The sequence below is a fragment of the Miniopterus schreibersii genome, assembly GCF_964146895.1.
Source record: "Miniopterus schreibersii genome assembly, chromosome: 7".
Classification (NCBI taxonomy): Eukaryota; Metazoa; Chordata; class Mammalia; order Chiroptera; family Miniopteridae; genus Miniopterus; species Miniopterus schreibersii.
The window spans coordinates 3,339,308-3,364,171 of NC_138108.1; the positions used below are offsets into that span (position 1 = coordinate 3,339,308).

The 24,864-nt window shown below is 39.4% G+C and overlaps 1 protein-coding gene across 5 annotated transcripts in view; it reads left to right on the top strand.

Moving 5' to 3' along the window:
- Window positions 1–571: 571 nt before the first annotated feature.
- The window catches only part of USP40 (ubiquitin specific peptidase 40), a 59,672-nt gene continuing 35,379 nt past the window's right edge, over window positions 572–24,864 (top strand). The window contains exons 1-12 of one of the 5 annotated variants that reach the window (XM_081141937.1): window positions 598–696; window positions 1,707–1,923; window positions 4,364–4,431; window positions 5,541–5,654; window positions 6,744–6,807; window positions 8,135–8,299; window positions 9,993–10,139; window positions 12,488–12,631; window positions 14,642–14,770; window positions 16,699–16,794; window positions 18,440–18,547; window positions 22,131–22,431. In XM_081141937.1, coding sequence (XP_080998063.1) covers window positions 4,415–4,431; window positions 5,541–5,654; window positions 6,744–6,807; window positions 8,135–8,299; window positions 9,993–10,139; window positions 12,488–12,631; window positions 14,642–14,770; window positions 16,699–16,794; window positions 18,440–18,547; window positions 22,131–22,431 — 1,285 coding nt within the window. In that variant the 5' untranslated portion in view covers window positions 598–696; window positions 1,707–1,923; window positions 4,364–4,414. Of the gene's footprint in view, window positions 697–1,706; window positions 1,924–4,363; window positions 4,432–5,540; window positions 5,655–6,743; window positions 6,808–7,736; window positions 7,891–8,134; window positions 8,300–9,992; window positions 10,140–12,487; window positions 12,632–14,641; window positions 14,771–16,698; window positions 16,795–18,439; window positions 18,548–22,130; window positions 22,432–24,864 lie in introns of those variants that run through there. The other 4 variants (XM_081141935.1, XM_081141939.1, XM_081141936.1 and 1 more) reach the window with 4 other exon arrangements.

Consider the following 24,864-nt stretch of genomic DNA (forward strand, 5'->3'; position numbering starts at 1 on the left):
AGCCCTACACACACGTCTCCATGGTTTAGGGAACTTGGGAACTGGCCATTACAAAAGACAAGTGATGACGTGGAAGCATAGATGAGACTGACGAATGTCAGAGGGAGGGAGCAGGGCGGGTGGGTGTGGGGGAGAGAGTAACCAAAGAATTTATATGCAGATATGCACAACCCAAGGACACGGACAATGGTGGGGAGAGGGACTAGGGAGGGGGAAGGGACGGGGTGGAACGGGTCATTGGGGAGAAAAAGGGACATCTGTAATATTTTAAACAAAAATAAAATTTAAAAAAATAAAATAAAAAACGGAAGACAAGTGGTTTTGGGGCACTGCACTGCAACCAGTGTGGACTGCGAACAGCAATAGGGATAAACTTTAAACGAGGATTGGATGAGCGGCCAGCTGCCGGAGAGGACCCGCGAACCCGCGGACCCCTCGAGCCCACCTGGAACGCAAGCGCTCCCCGCCCAGCGCGACTCCCCAGCTCTCGGGGCCAAAGAACTACATTGCCCAGAAGGCCGCGCGCGGCGGGCCGGCGCTCCCGCGGGGCATCCTGGGACGAGTAGTCCGCGGGCTCCGTGAGTCGCTCACGCTGGGGGCTGCGGGCGGCGCGCGTGCGACAACATGGTGGCGCCTGCGTGGGGCGCGTCCGTTCGCTCGGAGCGCTGGCCGGGGCGGGGGTCTGGGCTTTAGGCAGTAAGTGGCGCTGGCGGCCGGGGTTCTCGGGAGGGACGTGCGAGGCGTGGGGGCCGAGTGGGCGGCACGGCCTGAGGAGGCCGAGGCGAGCGGCCGGCCCGGGACGCGGAGTCGCGGCGTCGCGTCCGTGGTCCTCGGCCGGAGGGCCTCGGCCTCCTGGCGCCCCGGGGCCCCCCGGCGGGAGGGGGACCGCCAGACTGACTGACTGATTGACTGACTGACGGGGGGGCTCGAGGCCTGGCCTGGGCCAGGAGCGGGGGAGACGGGAGTGCGGGCTCTCGAGTTGCGTTTCTCGTGCTTTCCGCCTGAGGAAGGCGTGGGCCGGGGGACGAGGCGCGGCCCCGCGGCTCCCGTCCCGCAGGGAGGTGCCGGGGGCTTTGCATTTCCCGCCCCCGCGCGGCCCCCGCCACGCCACGCGCGACCCCGAGCGAGCGGCGCGGGTCCCCGGGGCTCCCGGCGGGGCCCCTGGGCGCGGGCGACGGGGCCGCTTGGTCGGGAATTGGAATGGCAGCGAGCCCCCCCGCGACTCTGCAGCGCGGGGGCCGAGCCGCAGCCGCTGTCAAGATTCACTTGCTCCGTTTAACTCGCGTCAGTGGCGTCGTCTGGAACGAGGAGCGCGACGGGCAGAGATTTTAGGAAGCGACCGACGGTCCCCAGGCGAGGAGGCGCTTGCTTTCGTTTTCAGTAGTGATGCCCACATGCCTTTTTAAAAAACAAACAAAACAAACCAGGAGCCAGGCCCAGTGCACCAAGCGCCTTTCTTTAGTTAGGTCACCCGAGCGTTTAAATGCCCGTGGGTGGTAGGTGGCGGCCCATTTTCCCCGACCGGTAACTTGCCCAGAGCCGCAGAGAGGAGCAAGCCCGGGGCTTGACGCCCCCAAAGCCCAGACCTCCCGTGGGCTTTGTCAGGAACGACTTGAAATAGATACTCCCAAGTATAAGGCGGGGAGCTGCGGGGAAAGCTTGTTGCAACACGGAAAGCATTCCCTAACATGTCCTGTTTTTTAAAGGTAGCGTTCAGTTTCACAATGTTTGGGGACCTCTTTGAAGAGGATCATTCCAGTGTATCGAACACTCGGTATGCAAACGGGAAGAAGTTAAAGACCAAAGCGCTGGAGCCACCTGCTCCTAGAGAATTCACCAAGTTAAGCGGAATCAGAAATCAGGGTGGAACCTGCTACCTCAACTCCCTTCTTCAGACCCTGCATTTCACACCCGAGTTCAGAGGTATGCTGCCTTACCTGCGCGTTTCATTAGTAATCTCTGACCCTCCTCTCTACACGGAATTAGGCAAGATCGCAAGGAGACAAAGTATCTTAAAGGTGTATTCTAAAGCATGTTACTGTAACACACAAAGTGGTAATAAATTATCTTATGTGTATTCTATGTAATCATGGTAATGATTAGTAACAAAATAAAAAAAGGGGCAATATTTCTTTTCTAATTCTTGTAATTTAAAAGACAACATAAAGACAGTTTTGTCCTGAGTGCTGGCCTTCATTATTGCTACACTGTTTGTATCTTTGAGTTTTAAAATTAATAAACACATAAAAGTAATAAACACATAAAAGCAGTTATATGCTGCCTTTTGGAATGGGGTGTCAACATTATTTATACAGCCGGTGATTGTTTATCTGCAATTCAGAAAACTCTGACAACCTGATCTGAACTTGTTTGGTGTCAGAACCTGACCTGATGTGAGGCCTTTTATAGCCTAGTTATCTCACTTGGGTGAATATTCTTTCATTTCTTACAGGAATATTAATCTCCTTGATTAACGGATACTGTTGTCCTAGACCCCACTGGGGATGTAATATTAATATAATGTTAACCCTTTCTTCTTATCACCTTTCTAAAATCTGGAAGTAGGGAATTCCAAAGACCCAAGATGTTAGACATAGGGATTGTGTGCAAGGAACAGAAACCCACTCATATTAGCTCAATTTAAAGGGAGGGTTATTGTAAGAATATAGGGGACTCCCAGAAATGATCGGCAGGAAGCCAGCCTGACCTTATTGGACCCTAATTTCTTGCTGCTGTTTCTCTCTACATGTTTGTCCCATTCCCATCTCTGCAGTTTAGCTTCCTCCACAAGAGTCTTCATCTCCACGTTGTCTTGATTTCAGTGCGAACATTACTTTGCCTTCACATGGCCCTGACTGGGCCCCCCTGCTCTCCATGGTTTTGTAGCTCAGCTCTCCACAGTGTCTCCATTTCAGAGGACAGACAGCCTGCTTCATCCTGTATCAACTGCTACATCCCCTTCCCACCACTGTACATTTATCAAACCTTTGTGACATTTTCTGTTGCTTCTAAGCTAGGAAAGGCTTCCTGCCCCCAGAGATATAGTAAATATTTACCATTATCTCCTCTCCAGGGCCATTCCAGCAGGTTGGGCTGCATGTGGGATTTAAGAGTGGAATCTCTTGTTCCTGATTCCATCCCCTCCATAAAAATCTTTCCCTGATGCATTCGATAATTCCACCATAAGACATTTTCAGCATGGATAAGCAGGGTTCTAGGGGGATTAGAACTTTTCCAAATTTTAATATAGTTGAAGTTAAAGGGCAACTTGAAGTAGAAAAGTATCCTTAAAAAGACTGAGGCAGGTGTTTGGGGTGGGGCAGGCCATGGCGAATACCACTAAGGATAGGGCTGAGCGTTCCAGGACATCTTCCTCTCATCCCCAGCCAAGCACATGGGTTGACATCTTCATATAGATTGTGCACTCCTTGTAAGGTTTGACATGAATCCCGATGCTTATTGGAGGGGACTTACAATTGGGAAAGAGGAAGGACTGGGGGAGAAAAGTCTTGGAGCTTTTTGGAATCATGTTTTATGGGATAGGGCCAGATTGGGTTCCACTGTACCCCCGGTTCAGTATAGCAGAGAGTAGTGGGAGATGATTGTAAAATTCCTTGTAGTTCATTTTTCCCAGTTTCTCCCAGGAACTCCGGAGGAGCATGACATTCCATCACAGTAATCACTGGGCAGCAGTGGTTGCCAGTGAGAGACAACACCCACCCATCCCTTCTCTCCCTGGAGTATATACAAGTTCCCCAGTAGGAGTTCCTATCTAGGTTTGAATACAGGCTTCCCAAGAGATTCAGATATTCCTCCCCTGGGTTGCGTAGGTAGATGCTGTATTATAAAAAAAATTCTGGAGACTGGCACTGGGTTACCAACTTATTTTTTCAGTTGATACCAGTACCGTATGTTACCACCCTCAACACAGGGAAGATATTTACATACCCAAAAAAGAAAGGGCATGGTCTCAGAGTTAAAGGTGGTCCTTCTCAGGAGAGGACAGCTTGCTGTTAATCACATGTGACACTATTACATATTTGTTATATTTCCTAATACTTATTACGTGGCTCTAGGGACCCATTGCCATAGGCATTAGGAAGCCAGCACAGAATTGCAATGTTACTGTTCTCAGTTTTATATGCATGATTTTCCTTTTCTAGACCTTTCCTGCTGAAACCTTAGCATGCCCTTTGTAGTCAGTGGTTAAAAATAACGTTACCAGAAAGTAAAATGTGTAGAGTAAGGGTATAAATATTTCCGCAACCCCATTTCTGAATTGTTAACTGATTTTACTTACTGGTAGTCTTGGTTTTCTAAAATGAAATGTCATTTACATCTCTGATTCTGCTTTTTTGTTTAGAAGCTTTATTTTCTCTTGGCCCAGAAGAGCTTGGTTCTTTAGAGGACAAGGATGATCCCAGTGCGAAGGTATTAAATCCATGATTCGTGGGGTGGTTGTCTTTGTTTGTTTGTTTGTTTTTGGAGTATTGAGGGAATGTTTTTTAAGGAAGGAATTAAGTTACTTATAGAAATCAATAATCTTATTAATTATGAGATATGATTCTTATTTTCAGAAAGTGACATGGCTTGTACCCTACTTTCTGGTGATGGAATTTTCCTTCCAAAAAACAATTACTTGTGCAGATGTGATATCGCTGCTGCTCTGCAGACTTGCCTCACTCTACCGTTTTATTCTTTCTTCTCGTGAAGGAAATATTTGCAAACGGTCCGTGCTAGCGTAACAGAAACACCACTCAATGCACTTCTTTGCAACAACAACAAATAGATACCTGTATTCTTTCCGTTTGGTATTCTGGAAATAAGCTGAGTGAGGAATTGGTTTCTCATAAGTGCAGATCTGATTGTGTCCCTCCCCTGCCTAAACATCATTCCGAAGTTTGTCGCTTCCAGGCTAAAATTGGTGCTTCTTATGAGGAGTCTCGTGATTTGGCCCAGTGCTCCTCAGACCCCTGTGCAGCAAAGAGCCAGGTTTTATGTTTTGGTGTTTTTTTAAATTCCCAGCCTGTTGCAGATCATACTCCTGTAGGATATAATAAAGATGTTGTGGGAATGTCATGTTGCCATAAAAGTTGCTAAAGTCTGATTCTCACTGTAGATGCTTAAATTTGGTCCCCAGACCAGGTAGGCTCTGAGCAGCATTCTCTGTGAGCCCGGCCGTCACCACCCCGCCATGATGGAGGCATTTTAGAGAAATAATGAACTACTAGAGACTTAAGTTACTATTGGTCTGCAATCAATTGGGTAGTTTATTGAGGTCTCTTTGGGTTTTAATGTTGATCCAAACTATGTCAAGCTAGAAAACTCCAGGCAGCTAAAACAGTTTAGATTGAATTTTCAAAGAAAAATGAATCTTAGAAAATGAATCTTAGCTAGTTCATCTTTGCAATAAGGTATTTGTAAACCTTCTTCTGGGTGAACTGAGTGAACTAGGAGATAGAAGAAAAGTAGTATGCAGTTCTGAGAAGCCCAACACATGTTGGAAAGACTCACTTAGAAATGCCTTTGTTCCCATTCAGGTTCGAGTCATACCTCTACAGTTGCAGCGGCTGTTTGCTCAGCTCCTGCTCCTCGACCAGGAAGCTGCCTCCACAGCAGACCTCACTGACAGCTTTGGGTGGACGAGCAATGAGGTATGAAGGTCAGCTTCTCTAGGATACGTTGCCAGCAACAAAGAGTAAATGGGTTTAATATGTTATCTGACTTCTTTAATTTTGCTTTAGGGTCTCAAGATATTATTTAAATGTTTCTCTCATTTTAAATAATTACAAGTCAGAAATATAGTTCTGGACGCTTGCTGTGTGCAGGACTTTATGAATGGTTGTGATTTGGAGTGGGGAGAGGGTTGTGCATACAGGGAAAAGTGAGGAGCTGATTTTTACGATTTATACCCTGAGAATCTTTACATGGATAGTTGAGATACAACACCTATTGCACGGAAATACCATGTCTATAGCAAACTGCTTAATGGGTGTAAAAGCTGCTGAGCAAAGCCCTTCCGCCTCTGTGACATGCTCTTGTACTTGAGCCTAGCTATTCTGATTTGAACGCTTGCTTCTAGCAGCACGGTGAACCCATCCTTGGCAGAGCCTTTCATTTTCCCTGCCCTGCCTTTCCCCTGACTCTCTTCATTGTCTTCCTGTGTCCTAGTGTAAGACTTTCTCTCCTTTTTCTCTTTGTGTCCATCAAACACAAAACATTTGTCAGCAGCAAGTAAAGGTGCTTATTGTCAATAAGCTGTTAGCTGTATAACATCAAACAAAACCAAGTCCACAATTTTTTATGGATTAGATGTATCCTTGCAGAGACACAGGTATGGGAGACTGTCACAGAATTTAAAGAGGCAGTGATCAGAATAATGTTATATTGCCTTTAGCAGTAAACTCTGAACTGTGGTCTTCCTCTAACAGGAACGCTCCTTAACTAGAGGATACATTGAGGTCAGAGAGGTGGGGCTGGGCTTTGAGGTTCGTGGGTGATAATGTATTCCCTGGGCAGTGTTAAATTTCTGGCATAAGGCAGGTGCTTAGGGGTAGTTTCTTTTTCTTTCTTTGTTTTAAAAATAACGGCTTTAGTGAAATATAAGTCACACAAGATTTACTCTTTCAGAGGGCACAATTCAGTGGTTTTTTAAAATATATTCACAGAATTGTAAAACCATCACTACAATCAGTTCTAGAGCCTTTGCCTACTCCTAACCCTTTCCCCTCAATCCCTGGCAGCCACCAGTCTGCTTCCATCTCTGTGGACTTTCCTATTCTGCACTTCCCACAGAAACAGAATCATGTAGTATGTATCACTTCATTCCTTTTTATTACCAAGTAATATTCTTTTGGATGGATATATACAGGTTTGTTTGTCTAATGTAGTTATCAGTTGATGGATTTCCCTGTTTTTGGATAATGAGCTTCCACTAATTGGTTGGTATCATACTTCTTAAAGCTATAAAAACCTTATTTCTAAATAAAACTTGCAGGAAACCCTGTAGGACTGGACCTGCAGTGGCAGACAGGGTCTCTGAGACACTTTTGGCAAACTTAGGATTGTTCAGAAACAGAGCTTGAAAACTTCCACAAACTTTCTGTCCCATCAGAGCCAGTGATACTGAAGAAATGTATGCCCTCTGTGTCTTGTGTGTGAAGGAAGGAAGGCAGGAAGGGGAGGGAGGGGGGGGGGACAGATCCTGATTCTCACATCTTGCTCCAGCTTTTATCCACTTTGTCAGCTTCTCTTCACATGAAATTGTAAAACTGTCTTCCTCCACTGCCTCTACTTCTGCACCTTCCCCTTGTTCCTCTACCTCCCTTCTACCTTTCTTGTCAAAGTCACTCATGACATCCACGTGTCAAATTCAGGAGACACTTCCTGCTCTCAGGGGCTCTTAGTATAAGCACTCACCCCCCTCCTTAAAGCACCAGCCCCTCCTTAAAGCACCAGCCGCTCCTTCCCCGCTGCTTCTTAGAGACCTAGCTCTCCAGGGTCTCCCGAGCAGCTGGCAGCTGCTCCTCCAGCTCCTGCGCTGCTCCTCCCCCTTTCCCCTTGGCCTCAGTTTATGGATTGTTCTGAAGGAGTAGCTCAGTCTATTAACACACAGCATCGTGACTCAGTAGATGAAAGTAAGTTCCACTGGAATCTTCCTCAGCAGCCCTGTGCTAGTGTTGTTTTAGGTGGTCTGTATGTCAAAGCAGTAAACTTTTCAAATGTTGATAACTCAGCCCGTTCACCAGTTCCTCTGCCTGAGAGCGGTCGCTGTGCATCCACGGCCAGTTTTCAGAGAGACGCTCCGTGGCTGCTGCGGTCCTTCCTGCACTCCTTTCTGTGGCGGTGTGCTCTGTTTCCACACAAGCAAATGTGCTTGCTGCATTTCAGGTGTGTGGAGTGACGTGTACACGCTGAACACCACCTGCCCATATTTTCGTTTCGTATAAAAATAAGAATAGATGGTGAGCTCTTAGCCTGTTCTCAGCTCGTTTAGACTAGTCATCATTACATTTGATTGAGGCTCACCTTTGGATTTCTTGATATATCCTGTGCTTTTTAACTAATATCACTTTTTAAATCTGATTTAAAAAACCTGAAGCACAGAATAACGTTTACGTTTCCTGTGTCACAGGAAATGCGGCAGCAGGACGTGCAGGAGCTGAACCGCGTTCTCTTCAGCGCCCTGGAGGCCTCCTTAGTCGGGACCTCCGGCCACGACCTCGTCCACCGTCTGTATCATGGAACCATTGTTCACCAGGTTGTCTGTAAGGAGTGTAAGACCGTCAGTGACAAGCAGGTGAATACACAGGAGTGTTTTAGTAATAAACCGTATCGTTAAGAATAACGCATGCAGTTCAGCCTACACCCTGTGGTACCACATGAGGGCTGAAGTGTTTCTTACTAGACAGCACTTTGCTGATTTTTTCTTTTACTCTAGCTACACCTAAGTCATAAGCTTATGACCCAGACTTCTCCATAAACCAAAAGAAGCAAATGTCCTAAAACATAACTTTGATGTTTTATTCAGTACTCTGACAGTTAGAAAATGGAGTTGGGATATTTACAAGTAGAAGTCAGTGGCCTCTCGGGGAAAGTGACTTCATTATGCTTGGTGACTGGAAAATTATCAAGTTATTTAGGGAAGTAATAAAAATAGAGAATTGACAAACATCTGTAATTAAATATTGGATTTAGTTTATTGATGTCTTCGAGAAAGTTCCTTTGTACGTGTGTGCTTATGTTTAAATATTATATGTGTTATATATATAAAACTACATAAAGCCATTCCAATCGTGTTTAAACAGAGTAACCTTCAGTCCTTTGTTATGACATGGGTTCCCCATGTAATCCAATTGGAAATTTGCTCATGTAAATAGAATCACCTCCACTTGCTTGACCGGCCTCAGCGCAAATAATCTCACCCAAGCACTTGTCCTTTATCACAGATCTCTTTTGGGGGCAGGAGTTACAGAAGGCTCTGCACTTGATAGTATGAGTGAAAATTAAATGCTACTTTCTAAATGTTTCATTAATTGCTTTTTTGGGATAGATATTTTTTCTCTTTCTCTATTTTTTATGAGCATTGGGGATAAAAGATACTTTCTGACCCTTATTGCTTGTGTTAACAGGTTTGACCAGCCTGATTTGGAAATATTAAGATGTTGTATGTCTTTGAATTACTGTATGATGACTTAACTATAATAATAATTCACAAACTAATTTCAAACGATTTTGTATGTTAAGGCACATGATAAATTACAGAAATCAACTTTTCACATACATATAAAATATATATAAATGTTATTTTTATTACTTTAGATTTCCACCATGAAGTGATTAGTACCGTTATTTTACAGTCCCCATAACCCTTTTAATGCTATTAAAACTAAATATTCTTTAAACTTGTCAGATTTTAAGCATTTATTGCTAGAGACATGTTGTAATTCAAATGTAGTTATAATAGAATTTATAGACTCCCGTTTTGCAAAATACCCTCTTCTTAATTTTTATAAGAATACCTTTTTGTCCTGGCTCAGAATAACTTTTCTCTTATACCTTCCTCAGTAGTCTTAAACCAGCCCTGGCAGAAGCAGATGAGGAAGCAGAGTTTCATTGGAGCATTCAGCCCTGCTCTCGCTGTCCTGGTCTAGAGACTCAGACAGCACGAGTAAGCCCTGCACGTACACACTGCTCAGTTCAGATGTGTGGTCGTTGTTTGTTTTAGTGCCTGATAAAATAGGTTTTATTGTATCTACAGTGAACTCATAAACTAGTTCCTGATATACTTTAAGCTCAGTTATAGTTTTTTTAGAAAAGATAATTTGGTTATGAATTTCACGGTATCTGATCAGGAGGAGATCTATACCTTCGTATGTACAATGTTTTAGGAAAAATATATCTGATTATTACCAATATGTATATGAGTTGGTGATGTGTATGTGAACCTCTATGAAGTTGTTTTTTCGGTATTATATTTATGTGTATTTCAGGAAGACTTCTTAGATCTAACAGTAGCTGTCAAAAATGTATCAGGTTTGGAAGATGCCCTCTGGAACATGTATGTAGAAGAGGAAGTTTTTGACTGTGACAACTTATACCACTGTGGCACCTGTGACAGGCTGGTGAAAGCAGCAAAGGTAAAGACAGACACTGCTTTTCCTTAGGGTGCCCACTGAGTACTGTAACAGGGGGTCTGTCACGTGAAGTCAGCTTGTTTGAAATAGTCTGGATTTTACATGAAGCTGTAATACTAAGGACTGAAAAGACATTTACGTGGTACATACCTGTATTTTAATTTTTTGTAGTAAAGGATTTTTTAAGTTTTCAATCCAGTAGTTCTCTCAACTTCTTTTTTCCCCCAGGAAAAATGTATTTGTACCTCAGTGTTAAATATACCTTTTATCGATAAACTTCCCACCATCCCTGCTTTTTGCAAATTACCATCATAAAGAAGGCAGTATGTTTTTATTTCTGCTAGCCAAGAAATTTGTTGAGTTTCCCTTCCTTTGTCTACTACTGTGAAAACAGATGGCTTTCTTTACTTGCTGCATACGCAGCTATCTACAGTATCAATATATGTATACATCTCCTCCCTGACCCCAGCGGATCTAATATGCCCTTTCTTCCTCCTGCAGTTGGAGCAAGCAGTACTTAACTTGCTAATTAAAGGGCTTGACAGTACTTCTGGGTATCTTTCTGTACAGCAAAGCAAAATATAGGGTGAAAGGAGGGCAAGATGTAAGCAATGATTTTTTCTGCAATATACATCAACTTGCCTGCTGTCATTGTTATCTGCAGTGATCTCTATTCCACTGCTGGTGGATGGTGGTGTGGGCTCTTCCTACGTGATGAACTTGAGCCCGAGTCACTGAGTGGTTGTTGAGCACTCACTGAAAAAACTACCACAAGAGACATATCTTTGCAGTTACTTTCAGTTACTTTCTCATAATAAAGAGATAATACTATCCCTACAGCTGACGGTGACTGAATTTTCTAACAAAGAAAATGAGAAATCATTTAGATAACACACAGTATTGATTTGGATCCTAGCCATTATAGGTGAAAATGTACTAAAAACAATAAACCCCATGCCTATAGCTTTCACGATAGGATTTGAGACCAGGGCAGATGTTATATTGCTTAGTCCATATTTTTACCCAGCCTTTGCCCCTTTAGGAAACCCAAATAGAGAAGTTTATATTTTGCTTATTTAGTTTGGCATTGCAACTACAACCTAACAAAATAAATACAAAGTTCAGAGGATTAGCACATTAGTAAAACAAGAACCTTTTGCTAAACAAAAGCAGTTCTTTTATGCACCTTCTATGTCATTGGTTAATTCTTTTTCAGTGAAGATGTTTTGATTTTGATACTTTTAAAATTACATTGTATTCTAGTTGCATGAGATTTATTGCATTCTAAATTCAGGTTTAGGTGTACTACCTAAATTAATGCAGATTTTCTTGTTCTGAGCAGTCTCAGCCACATTGTAGTGGAGTAGTTTTTTTTAGATGTATTTTTTTGAGCTTGTTTGAAAATCTGCCATGTGTTTAAATTGTTGTTTTACCATTTAACTTTTTTTTATTATCCTCTTGACTTGGATTGTTGTTTTAAATATATTTTTAGGAATGTTAGTTATGATTTTGGATAATTTTATACATGGTGAAGGATTTTTTGCCCCCCCCCATGCCATTAGTGCAAGGGAGTCAGGAAAAGCTGATCACTTTTTTATTTTTAATTGATTTGAGAGAGAGAGAGGAAAAGGGAGAGAAAGAAAAACATCCACTTATTTATGGATTCATTGGTTGCCTCTTGATGTGCCCTGACTAGAGACTGAACCATAACCTTGGCATATTGGGATGACGCTCTACCAACTGAGCTACCCAGCCAGAGCTAAAAGCTGAAGACTTTTAAATAAAAAGCAGCTTAATTGTGTGTTTTGTTTTAAAGCAAGAAATTTTTAAAAACCTTCTTAGCTGCTTTTAAGAATAGTAACTAACTGTATAACCCCAGTTAGTAGATCTTAACATAAGGGGAGTTAGAGCTTTTTTGGAAGTCTAATGAAAGCTATGGATCTTCTCAGAAAAATACATAAACATGTTAGATTTTTATATAATTTCAAGGGTCCAGCTCCAGCTCTAGTTCTTCAATAAATAAAAGGGAGAAGGTGAATGGCTAGGACTCGGGCTGGAAAGAAACAGAAAGGGGAACCCACTCCTCAGATAGCTTTGATTTTAGGGTATGAACACTGGAAACATGAAATTGGGTTACAAATTTTAGTCATAAGCATAATGAATGATGGCACCTTTAGTCCCATAAAATAGATGAGTTTATATGAAGGGCTATAGTCTATCATGATGAATTTGTGATTTAAGGACATATTGCTCTTAAAATTGTGTTGTAACTTGCTTTTTTATATGTTAAGAAACATGTATTCTTTTATATAACTGCTTTTTAAAAACTTAAAAAATTTTTCTTTTAACAGTCGGCCAAATTACGTAAGCTGCCTCCCTTTCTTACTGTTTCATTGTTAAGATTTAATTTTGATTTTGTGAAGTGTGAACGATACAAGGAAACTAGCTGTTATACATTCCCTCTCCGGATCAATCTCAAGCCTTTTTGTGAACAGGTTTGAACTCTTTTATTTTTAAATTCTTTTTTTTTTCCCCCTCTCAAGATTAAATCCTTAATTGACCTGGCGTTCAGTTGGCTTATTGCAGAATCTCAGCCGTGGCACTCGCTATCCCATGCATTGTGGGATGTGAGGCAGCAGCAGCATTCTTCCCAGTAATGGCAAAAACGTCTTCAGACCTTGTCAGACCTTGTCTTCTGGGGGTAAAATCACTCCCAGCCCAGAACCCTGGTTTATTACAGTCCTTCTGAATTTCCAAAGGATGGCTTTGTTCTCAGTTCTTTTTATTAAACTCTCTTCAAAAATCTTTGAAATGAAAATTTAAGAGCAAAATTAGAAATGACCTCACATTAGAAAAAATTACCATTAATTGGCACTTTCTGTTTGGATTTAGCTTACTTTAGATGCAGTAATGAATTACACATCTAGAAAGTGAGCAGGTCATTGGAACTTCACTAGCCTGGAATTTGTAACATTTAAGACATGGGCAAGAAAGAGTTTGAAAACGACTGTATTACATAATCTACTTTATAAGCCATTTAAAAATATTTTCTATATAATTGCTACACATGCCAAGATCACAGTGATGAGACTGGTGTATTTCTTATTACAAATCATTCTTTATAGGTTTATTAAAACCAGAGCGTGTATTAGCTAGCTATTGAATTTCTATGTTTGAAATTAATTTTTTTAATATTCTTAAATTTAGATGGGCCTTCCACTACTTCAAACCTAATTACTGAGCTTTTTGGATGTTGTTTTATTATATTACCATTCAAAGGTTGTAATTTTGTTTTGGCCCTGAGCTTGTGATTGGCACACACAGAATAGTTTTTCCAGAGTAAGTCAGTATACTTGCCCCTCCCTCTATTTACTGCCTGAAAAAAATTTCTTTTTCAGGATAATTGAGTTAATTCTTTTTTTGCTCCAGTTTTATTGAGAAATAATTGGCATACATCACTTTGTAAGTTTAAGGTGTCCCGCATGATGGCTCGATTTACATGTGTTGTGAAATGATTTCCACAGTAGGTATAGTTAACATCTGTCGCCTCACATGGGAATACTTCTGTCCTTTTATAAAAAGCAGCTTGTCAAACGATTTTAACTTACTTTGAAATAACAACACTGAAATAAGTAAAACATTGAGCACTTATCTGAGAAATTCATGATGATATTTCTTTTTGATATCTGTAGTAATGAAAAAAATCACTCCTCATCTTTGTTTTTCTCTATCTTTTGCCTAAACAGACATTTTAAAAAATGCTGCTTACCTTAAAAGTATAATTTTTTAAGCAAGGAAGTTTCTCAAATAATTGGCACCCTTTTCAAGTAGCATCCACAGTGTAGGTGTTCATCTGTTGGGTCAGTCATATTATAGAGCACATTAATTATGGGAAAGTTTGATCATAGAATTAATAAATAAATAAACCTTTTCATTCCATTAAACTGCCTCTAAACAAAAACAGCTAGTATTCATAATTGCTCAATTCTTCTTATATGCAGAGGACCAACGTGTGAGGAGCAGTGACAGTAGATACAGCTTTGACTTTGAGACACGTGACAAATCTAGTTGGAATATAGGGAAAATACAGCAGCTACAGACCACATTTATAAAATAGCAAAATAGGTGTCACACACAGATAGGTTTGCCGAAACTCACAGGCTCACCAATGGGCACTTGGTTATCACATTGGCTCACGCGATCCTAACCAAAGTGCATAAAAAGAGCATCTTGTTTGGGTATGTGCTTTCCTATTTAAGCAAGACACAGAATTTGGTTGGTGTAGCATGTTTGGTATTGTGTCAGTGATAGATAATCTACCTGAGAATGAAGAATTTTAAAATTTAAAATGAATTATTCAAATTTATCTTAATTTACCCTTAAAAAACAATAATAAACAGTGAAATTTTTATTGATTTCAGTAGTTAAAATTCTCTTTCCCTTTGGTTATGTATCTTACCACTTTGTGTAAACTACATCAATGTTTATGTTCTTTTCTCTTGTAGAGTGAGCTGGATGACTTGGAATACATGTATGACCTCTTCTCGGTTATTATACACAAAGGCGGTTGCTATGGAGGACACTATCATGTGTACATTAAAGATATCGATCATTTGGGAAACTGGCAATTTCAAGTGAGCACAGATATTAGTTTAGAAGGATCTTTGAAATTGTTTTCCTTTTCTAGTCCTGTTATTTGGTGAGGATAATCTTTTGCCATTTATTATATATTCACTCTGTAGAATACTTTTATAGGCGCTGAAAGTTAGTATCAATAGAAGTTTTAAATTTTTATTTCCAAGTAATTTCACACAGAAACATAACTAGCATAGTACAAGCACCACCTGTACACTCTTTACCTAGATTCTCCAATTAACATTTTGCCACATTTGTGCAAGCATACACTCTCTGTTTGTGCATGCGTCCGCGTGCGCACACACACACACACAGTTAACATGAGTATTATTAGTGCTGAGCCATTTGAAGTTAAGTTTACCCCTAAATATGTCAGTGCTTGTCATGTGAAAACAAGGACATTTCCTTACGTAAGCGGAGATCAAAATCAGGAACTTCAGCATTGATATATTCTTATCTAACACATAGTTTATATTCAGATTTCACCAGTTGTCTGATCCAAATATTTTATAGCGTTTTCTTCCTCACTTTAGTATCTAGTCCAGGATCACGGATTACAATATAGTTAGCGTACCGCTTAAATCCTTTAATCAGTAATCGTTCCTCAGCTTATCTTCTATCTTTCCTGGCACCAAACAAAGACGATGAAGATTTTCCTCCTATGTTGTCTTCTAAAAGTTTGTGGGGTTTTTTGTTTTTGTTTTTTATTTTTTTAATTTATATAAAATTATATAGGTTTCATGTGTATAGTTCTATAATACATCATCTGTGTATTGCGTGTTTACTTCCCCAAGTTAAAAGTTGGGTTTTCATTTACATTTAAAACTTCACTCTTCCTGGAATGATCTGTGAATGGTGTGAGATCTTTTTTTTCCCATTTGGGTGCCCAACTGCCCATTACCACTTATTAACAATCTATTTTTTACCCTGCAATCTAGAATGCCATTTCTGTTATATCAATTGTTTATTTGTGTGAATCCATTTTGGGGCACCCTTCTGTGCCATTTTTCTTTCTTCGATTCCTAGGCAAATACCACATTGTAAATTTCTGTAGCTTTAAAAGCAATCGTGACACATGGCAGAGCAGGCCTCCCTATGTGTTGTTATTGTGCAGGAGTGTCGTGTGGGTCCCTGCTTTTTATGCTTCTGTGAGCACTCCTAGAATCAGCTTGTCTGCATTCTCCCGCACGCTTAGGGGAGGTTTTAACCTACATATGAAAACGATATATCTTTTCATTGTTTAGAGCTTCTTTAACATTTTATGAAAAAGTTTTGTAGTGGTCTCAAGAAAAGAACTTGCAGATGTTCTGAGGAAAAGCCCAAACTGAGAATCTAGTTCCAATTATTTCCAGTGGGAAAAATTACAATGTATTACCCATCAACCCCAGACTCTCCACCAGTTTTTTAAATGTAACTAAAACACAGTAAAATGTCAAAATGTAAAAGTCAAGCCATTATGTTAGGATGTAGAATTAATGAATAGTTGCTCTACCTGTAGTAATATGGCTTCTGTTGGAGCTGAGTGGGAAAATGTTGAAACTCTCTGTGTGTACTGTGCTAGAAGCTTTCTTTATCTCTCAATCCTAATTGGTAGGTGAGGCCAGAGAGGTGAAAATAGCTTGTCTAGGATTATTCAGCCAAAACTTGAATTCAAAGCCGTATGCAAATCACATTGTTTCCATCATCATTTCTTGATCTTGAAGCCTCCATAGCATAAACATTCCTATTTTGTTAATTAGTTTTTAAGGGATTGGTGATAGAAATTTTTTTTTACATATTTTTAAAAAATTTTATTTTTTTCAGTTTTAGTTTACAGTCAATATTATTTTGTATTAGTTTCAGGTGTACAGCATAGTGGTTAGACAGTCATATACTTTACAAAGTGTTTCCCTTGTGATAGAAACTTTTTTATTGTTTTCTTTCCCAGGAGGAAAAATGTAAAGCAGATGTGAAGTTGAAAGATCTTCAGAATGAAGGCAAGATTGATGATCCACTGGTGATTTTAAAAGCAATCTTATCACAGGTAGAGAGTGTTTGTGTGTGTGTGTGTATATATATCAGATACAGATAAATGAGATTGATTTGGTAGATCTGATATTCTTCCTTGGAACAACATTATGTCTATTTTTAAACTTTTTTTTTTTATTGGAAACTTTCTGGTTCTAAAAGAAATACATAGTCATGGTAGAAAACTTGAGAGAGAAAAGAAAACTAGAAAATAGATAAGAAAATAAAAAGTGTAAAACCAGCCCCGGCCAGTTTTGCTCAGTGGTTAGAGCGTCGGCCTGTGGACTGAAGGGTCCCCGGTTCGATTCTGACCAAGGGCATGTACCTCATTTGTAGGCTCCATCCCCTGCCCTGGTCAGGGCGCGTGCAGGAGGAAGCCAATTGATGGGAGTCTCTCAGATTGGTGTTTCTCTTTCTCTCCCTCCCACTCTCTCTGAAAAGCAAGGGAAAAAATATCCTCAGGTGAGGATTTGAAAAAATTGTAAAACCAAATGCTCAGCCATTAACACTTAGACATACATTCTTTGCATTCTGGTTTTTGTGTGTCTATACACATATATTGGGATTGGGTTATGGGTCTCTTTGGAATTGTTGTCATTTTAGACAGGTTTGGGGTTTACTTTACGTGCTGTTTTAGAATTTGCTGTTTCCTGTATTGTCCTTTAATGTTTGTAGGACCTGAAGTCATGTGCCCTTTTTCATGCCTCCTATTGGTAACACCTCACATAGATGACTTTTAATATTTGCTTAGTACCCTGTTATAATGATGGTAGATCTCCTTTCATTTCTTCATTCATTCTTAAACAGTTTTTTGTAATTCCTTACTGGGACCTAGGCTCAGTTCTTTAACTATATTGGTCCATGGCCACTGTCTTAGTCTACTAGGGTTGTCATAACAAAATACCACAGACTCCGTTGCTTAAAGCAATAGAAATTTATTTTCTCACCATTCTGGAGACGGCTAGGAGTCCAAGATCAAGGTGTTGGCAGGTTTGGTTTCTCCTGAGGCCTCTCTCCTTGGCTTGTAGATTTTGCTGCCTCACTGTGTCCCATAGGCCTCTCCTGCGCATGTGCATCTCTGGTGTCTGTGTGTGTGCCCAGAGTTCCTCTTAGGGACACCAGTCAGATTGCATGAGGACCCACCCTCATGGTCTCATTTTAACTTCTTTAAAATCCCTATCCAAAATTCACCACAGTTGAAATTTTGAGGGTTAGGGATTCAATATAGAAGGGTATGGGGGGGGGAGGCACATTACATCCTGTAACACTCACTTCTTACCCCCTGTTAGAACTTGTTTATACATTGAAACATTCAGAAAAGACGTTAATAGTCCTTTTTTTGCACTTAAATATTTCTTCTAAAGATCCCACATAGTATCAGAAATTTACTAAATAAACCTCAGGAAACTCTTCGGATGTTGCTCTTTGAATATTCAAACTTTGGCACATGGAAAGTGGCAAAATTCAGGTTTTTTAAACTGATGCTTAATGTTCTTTTTAAAAATCATTTTATTTTGAAGTAATTATGGTTAATCAATTTACTTACATGTTTGCTGTTAGAGGTATGTTTAATTAGATACAATCTTGTTGCCCTTTGAACTCATTAGTGTTGCCCTTATATCTCATCAGATTTTCTTAAATGACTGTGTTTCTTTCACAAGGAGGACAGTAATCTAATTCCTGTTGATCAGCTGGGCCAGAAACTTTTGAAAAAGATAGGAGTATCTTGGAACAAGAAGTTCAGGAAACAGTGTGGACCACTGCGCAAGGTAACACATGTTCTTAGAGAACGCCCTTTCCCAGGAAATCTTACTATGGTCTTGGCAGTGTGAATGCCTTTGCAGAAGGAAATTTAAGTTAGGTGAGAATAAAATCAATATTTTTGCTTAATGGTTAGAATTCAGTTAAGTTACTTATTAAGTATTTAAGTAATTTATCATAGAATCAAGAAGCAAAAGAAGAGGGGAGGGCTTTTAATCACAACAGCAAAAAAAATGTCACAAATTTCATACCCTAAAACTAACCATTTTACTTATAGAAATGTCTTGAGGTATGCACCCCAATTCCACTTGATCTTTTTTTTACACACAGTTCTAGTAAGCTTGGTGATCTGGTTTCCCAGGCTGTAAGATCAGGTGCAAAAACTGATGCTGCCAGAAATAAGAGATAACTCAACTGAAAATAAGCAGAGCAACAGAACACTTAGTAAGCATTTTGGAGCCGTTTCTTACAGGAGCAAAGAGCTTATGCACTTCAGTAGGTGTTTAAGTGCATCTTTTAATTAGATACAGTTGACGAATGTAGTTTAATGACCCTGAATAGAAGGTTTTAAGATTTTTATTTAAAACAATTGGATCAGTGTTTCAGTATTTTATTTTTAAGGATATTAGCTGTGCAGGTTTTAAAAAATATGTAAGTAGTCTTTATAAGCTTGAGGAAGTTAGCTGTCATTCATACTTGATTGATAGTTTCATCTGGGGGTTGGATTTTTATCTAATGCTTTTGTTTTATATATGTCGATATGATCACAAGGTTTTACTCTTTTATTCTGTTAATATGGTGAATTCTGTTGACTGATCTTTTTAATGTTAATCAGGTCTTACATTTCTGGGTTAAATCACTTGGTCGTAATATGTTTTCATGTGTTGCTTCATTCATTTGGCTCATGGTGAGGACTTTGTGTCTATGTTTATGAGAAATACCCATCTTTAATTTTCTTTTCTTGTAACGTTTGTTAGATTTTAGTATGAGGGTTATGCAGGACTTATAAAACACGTTGGGAAATATTCCCTTTTTTATGTTCTTGAAAAGAATTTATCTAAGATTAGTTATTATTCCTTAACTATTTGGAAGCTATTTAGACCTGGGACTTCTTTGTAGTATGGTTTTTAAATTATATTTTTAATTTCCTTGATTGTAGTTGTTTAGGTTTTCTATTCTCTCATTATTTGGGAAAATTATATTTTTAAAGGAATTTGCCCTTTTATCTATGGTGTCAATTTTATTGGCATAAAATTGTTCAAACTGTCCCATGTTGGCCTTTTTTAGTGTCTGTAGGACTTGAAGTTATTTTCTCTTTTTTATTCCTGATTTTAATAATTTGTATTTTCTCACTTTTTTCCATCAGTCTTGCTAGGAGCTTATCAAGTGTATTAAACTTGCCTAAAAACAAACTTTTGCATCTGATTTTCCCTACTGCTCATCTGTTTTCTGTTTCATTGACTTCTGCTCTTTAATTACTTCTTTCCAACTCTGGGATTTAACTCGATCATCTTTTTTCTGGCTTGTTGGGTTGGTGTCTCACCTGTTTTTAAACCTTTTAACATCTGCTTTTTTATGTGTGTGGAAAACTGTTTATTGACTTGCTCAATATAATACCCAATATTGAATATTCAAAATAAAACGTGATATAAATGTCACTACTGCAGTTACCACAATAATTCTTGTTTTCATTAAAGTTTGTTGATAAATTTTTGTGAAGTCTGTATTCTTGATCAGTGCTTAGGAAGTAGGTGGCATGAGCGGGGTGAGTGGAGATAGTATGTGAGGACCTGGTGAGCTGGGCCTACGTATCTGGGACTTACTTAGTCACCTCCCTCCTATTACTCAGTATATAATACTCTGTATGCACACTGAGAAGGCTAAATGAATGTACAGACTCCCTAAGCGTCCAGCAAGTGCAGTGGCCTGAAGTCCCATCTTCATTTCTGGGTTTTATTCACAAAGTAAGTTGAAGTCTCAGGTGTTGGGGAGTACACCTTCCTTGAGGAACAAAGCGTTAGGTTCTTATGGAAAATAGGCTCCACTAGCAGCTTCATCTCTCAGCTCAGCCTTGAGGAGAATGGGTTTTTGTGGTTCAACACATACTTTTAAAGCTATAAATTCCTTCTGATCACTAATTTAGTGGCAACTAAAATTGACGTTTTCTTTATCATTTCAAAATATTTTGTAATTTCCTTGTGATTCTTTCCTTGACCCATGAGTATTTTCGGAGATGTCTAGTTATCTTTTTGTTACATCTATAAATTGATTTCTAATTAATTCCCCTGTGCTTTGAGAACATGCTCTCTGTGATTTTAGTTCTTTTGAATTTATTGAGACTTTGCTTGAACTCTCCTCACTCCGCACTGATGCAAACTGAACAGGGGATTAATGTAGAACTCACCTAGTTTGCCTCTCTTTTTTGAAGGGTTCTGTTTCCCCACTTTGTGTCTGCTTCTGGTTACTCTGCAAACAGTTGTTTTCGTTATTTTGTTTAGAGTTTATCATTTTTATTGGGAGGGTTCAGTAAAAATTCTCTGCCACTAGGAGCAGACTGCACTGAAGTTTGAGGCTTAAAAGAGTTAATCTCAACGATCAAACAAAGTAAAAGTTGGCTATTCAGAAAGTTCAGTACTCGAAGGTTTCAAATTGTTGATATTTTATTGTACCAGTTATCTACAAAACTATTTTACCATCTACTACACACCGTGTTAATAATACTGTCTTTTTGTCATATGCCCTATGCCCTTCTGTTTGTGATAAAATAATACTTCAGATTAGAGAGTTGGTATTACCACAGGTTATTTCTTTCCAAGAGAGGCTATTCACCTTTCCATAATGATTGATGAGCTCAGTGAATGTTATCTGTACCTGCCGAGCGATTTCCTATAGAAGGTAACTGTGCTGAGAGAAGAGGAGCCACAAGGCTGCACAGAGATGAGGGAATGAGAGAAGAGGAGTGGGGAGGGAGAGGTGGGACAGGCAATGGGGAGAGAACATTGTTGCTGTCCCTCATTCTTCAGCTGGAAGGACCTGAGAAATGGTCTTTGGGGTTATATGACTTAAGCCTTTCTATGCTTTGATTTCCTGAGCTAGCTTGTCAGCTTCCAGAACAGAAACGTTCAATTTAGTTCATGTTAAACAATAATTTAGGCTTTTAATTACTCCCTTATCCCAGCAGAGCTGTTCCGAGTCTCTGGTTTCGAGATTACCTCCTCCGAGGTCGCTGCGCGAGCCTCTGTTCTGTTCTGTGCTTGCTGAGATTGCTTTAGCCCTTCAGAACTGCTTGTTCTTCCTAACCTGTTTCCGTAAAGTACTTTGTAAAGTGAGTTTTGAGGTATAATTAAAATAGTTTTAGATTGTGGCATGACAACTTTCTTTCTTGATATAATTGTTAGACTGTTTAACAGAAAGAGTGCTGATTTTTATTAGATGTTTTATTATGGCCCAAAGGGCCTAGCTGGCCAGTCCAAAAATAAAGGTGAAGTTAAAATATCTAATCACAGAAAGAAAGATGAAGGTTTTTAAAATCATTTCTGATTTTTTTTTTTAATTTTGTTAACCTAGTATTTGTTCTTTGTTTCTGTTTAGTTCCTTCAGCTTCATTCTCAGATATTTCTGCTCAGTTCAGATGAAAGTACGGTCAGTCTGCGGAAGAACTGCCCTCTGCAGGCTGAGTCCAGTTTCCAAAGGAAGGGTCAACAAATTTTTGAGACACTTACTTCAGAATCCCCAGGATTAAATGATGAAACTTCCTGTCCCCACTGGTTTGATATCAATGACTCCAAAGTCCAACCCATTGAGGAGAAGGCTATTGAACAGCAGTTTCAGGGCAAAGAGAGCGCCTACATGTTGTTTTACCGGAAATCCCAGCTGCAGAGACCCCCTGAAGGTATAGAAAGAAAAATGTTCCTATTTTTTTAAGTTGATGACTTTAAAAGACAAATATTAAATGCTATTTGTATTGTTACCCTTTGAAAAGGAGGTTTACTCATTTAAAAAATATTTTGAAGCTAACAGTAAGAAACACATGATGCCAAAAGAATCCAACAATCTGTCACTTTTTAAGATCCTATATTTGTATTTCACTTTTCTCCTCTCAGGAGAAAGAGGCCATAGTCAGATTTTCAGAGTTAGGTTTTCTTGAATCGCATGCTGTGGGCAGATCTGAGTGGGTGCCCTGTCCTCAGGTGTGGCTCTGTCATGTGGCCAAGTGTTGCCTTTGAGTTGTAAGTGACCTTGGTCTCATTTTCATATATCCACTTTATTTTCCTGTCTTGTTTCTTTTCCTCAAGGTAATGTGTTCTCTGAGCAACTGAAATATCTTTGAAGTGTTTTTTATTGAACCTTCTAAGAGGGCTCAGACCAAGGAGGTTAAACATTGAGACCCACAATGATACATTTTTAATTGAAGCCACTAACACGAGCCACTAACACCTGATCACTTCCCGTGGTCTGCTCCAATGTGAAAGTCCTAGCTAGGAGACTCTACAGATTGAGACGCATCTGTGAGGAGAGCTGTCGTCCAAGAATGAGAACAGTGATCATTTTTATAAAGAATAAGAGCAAAGCAGTTAATGTGCATATCAGTCAAGGGAAATTAACTTTCTGGATCCAAAACAGTTACATAACTATTCTATTAACCAGAAAGGGCTTTGCATTTTTCTGAGGGGGAAAAGATATGGTAATGGTTCTGATACATATATTGTGGAGCAGAATTCACAGTTATAAAAATATATATTAACAGAAAAAGACTGTCTTCATATGGAGTATTGTCTTTTTCACTAAATTGAACTTTAGTATGTACATAATTGGAATGTGTACTAAATGACTGTTTTCTCATTAGCTCAGGAATTGAATAAAGGTCCAGCCAAAATTTTGATGGACTTCGTTGGGGGATGAAGGAATGAACTTGACAAAGTAATTCTAAAATTTATGTAGAGCAGTGGTGGGGAACCTTTGTTCTCCCGAGAGCCATTTGGATATTTATAACATCACTCACGGGCCATACAAAATTATCAATTTAAAAATTAGCCTGCTCTATTTGGTCAAACATTTAATTAACGCACCCCTAATGTGATGGCTGGAACTGCTTCTCTTTGGTGAGGCCTTGGCAGGGCCAGACCAAATGATTCCTCAGGCCTTATACAGCCTGCAAGCCCAACGTTCCCCACCCCTTACAGAGAGAGATTGATGAAAACTGAAGGGAGGGGCTACTGAAGGAAAATTTGCTTTCAGTAAAAACATACTTACAAAGTTATGATTGTATTAATCACTACTTAAAATTATACTAATCAATGGAATGAAATTATAGTTCTTTCAATGTTTATGCAATAAAGGAACCTTGAAATGCAGAAACATAAATGTTTTTCTGATCTTAAGGTAGAGAAGACCTTTCTAAGCTTAAAAGCAAAGAAAGAGAAACATTAAGGAAAAGTAATATAAACCTTAAACAATATTAAGAGGCAAATGATAAGCTAGTGGAAAACAGCAAAGTTTCTGTCGAGTGCTCTTTCCTATATTCCATTGTCCTCGGTAGTAAATTGCAAAAAGGATAGAAATAAGCGATACGGAGAAAAGAAGTAGGGACAGCCAGTAGTTAACTGCAAAAATATTTTTTTCCAACCTAACCCAAAATGAAGAATGTGAATTAAAAGAGCATTGGGATGACACTCTTTTCCTACCAAGTAAAATATTTCGAAGAATCTGGTGCTCAACAGTTGGTACTTCCTCTATAGCTGTTAGGCATATAAAGTAATATAGCAGTTTGGTTTTATGTGTGTAAAACCCTTAAATTATGCTACTTCTACAAGTTTGTCCTAGAAAGTCGAGCTGTGTATAACTATGTTCAAAGATGGTTGTTACTCCCATTATTTTGTATAATAATGACTAATGGAAATCACCTAAATGTCTAACAGAGAAAGGTTGGACTGCTGGAAAAATACTCAACAAGGTACGCAGTGGAAAAGCAAGTTCCAAATTTGTTGAACACAATTCCATTTTGTAACATTTAATTGCTTTAAATAAGTGTGTGTGTGCTTATGTATACAAGACACATTGTGTAGTATAGAAAAAGACCCTAAGTATATATACCAAACTTTAGCAGTACCTCTTGGGAGTGGGATTATAGGTGATATCAGTATCAGTTTCTGTTACATTTTTTAAAATGACTTTCAGAATTTTTACAGTGACAAATTATTACAGTTAGCAGGAAGAAAATAGTTGGTGGTGTTTTTAAAAAGTATATTTGAAGAGAGTTGAAGAAGTGGAATTCTTCTAGCTTGGCTCATGGAACTGTACCTCTCATTGGTTCTCATGTTTTCAT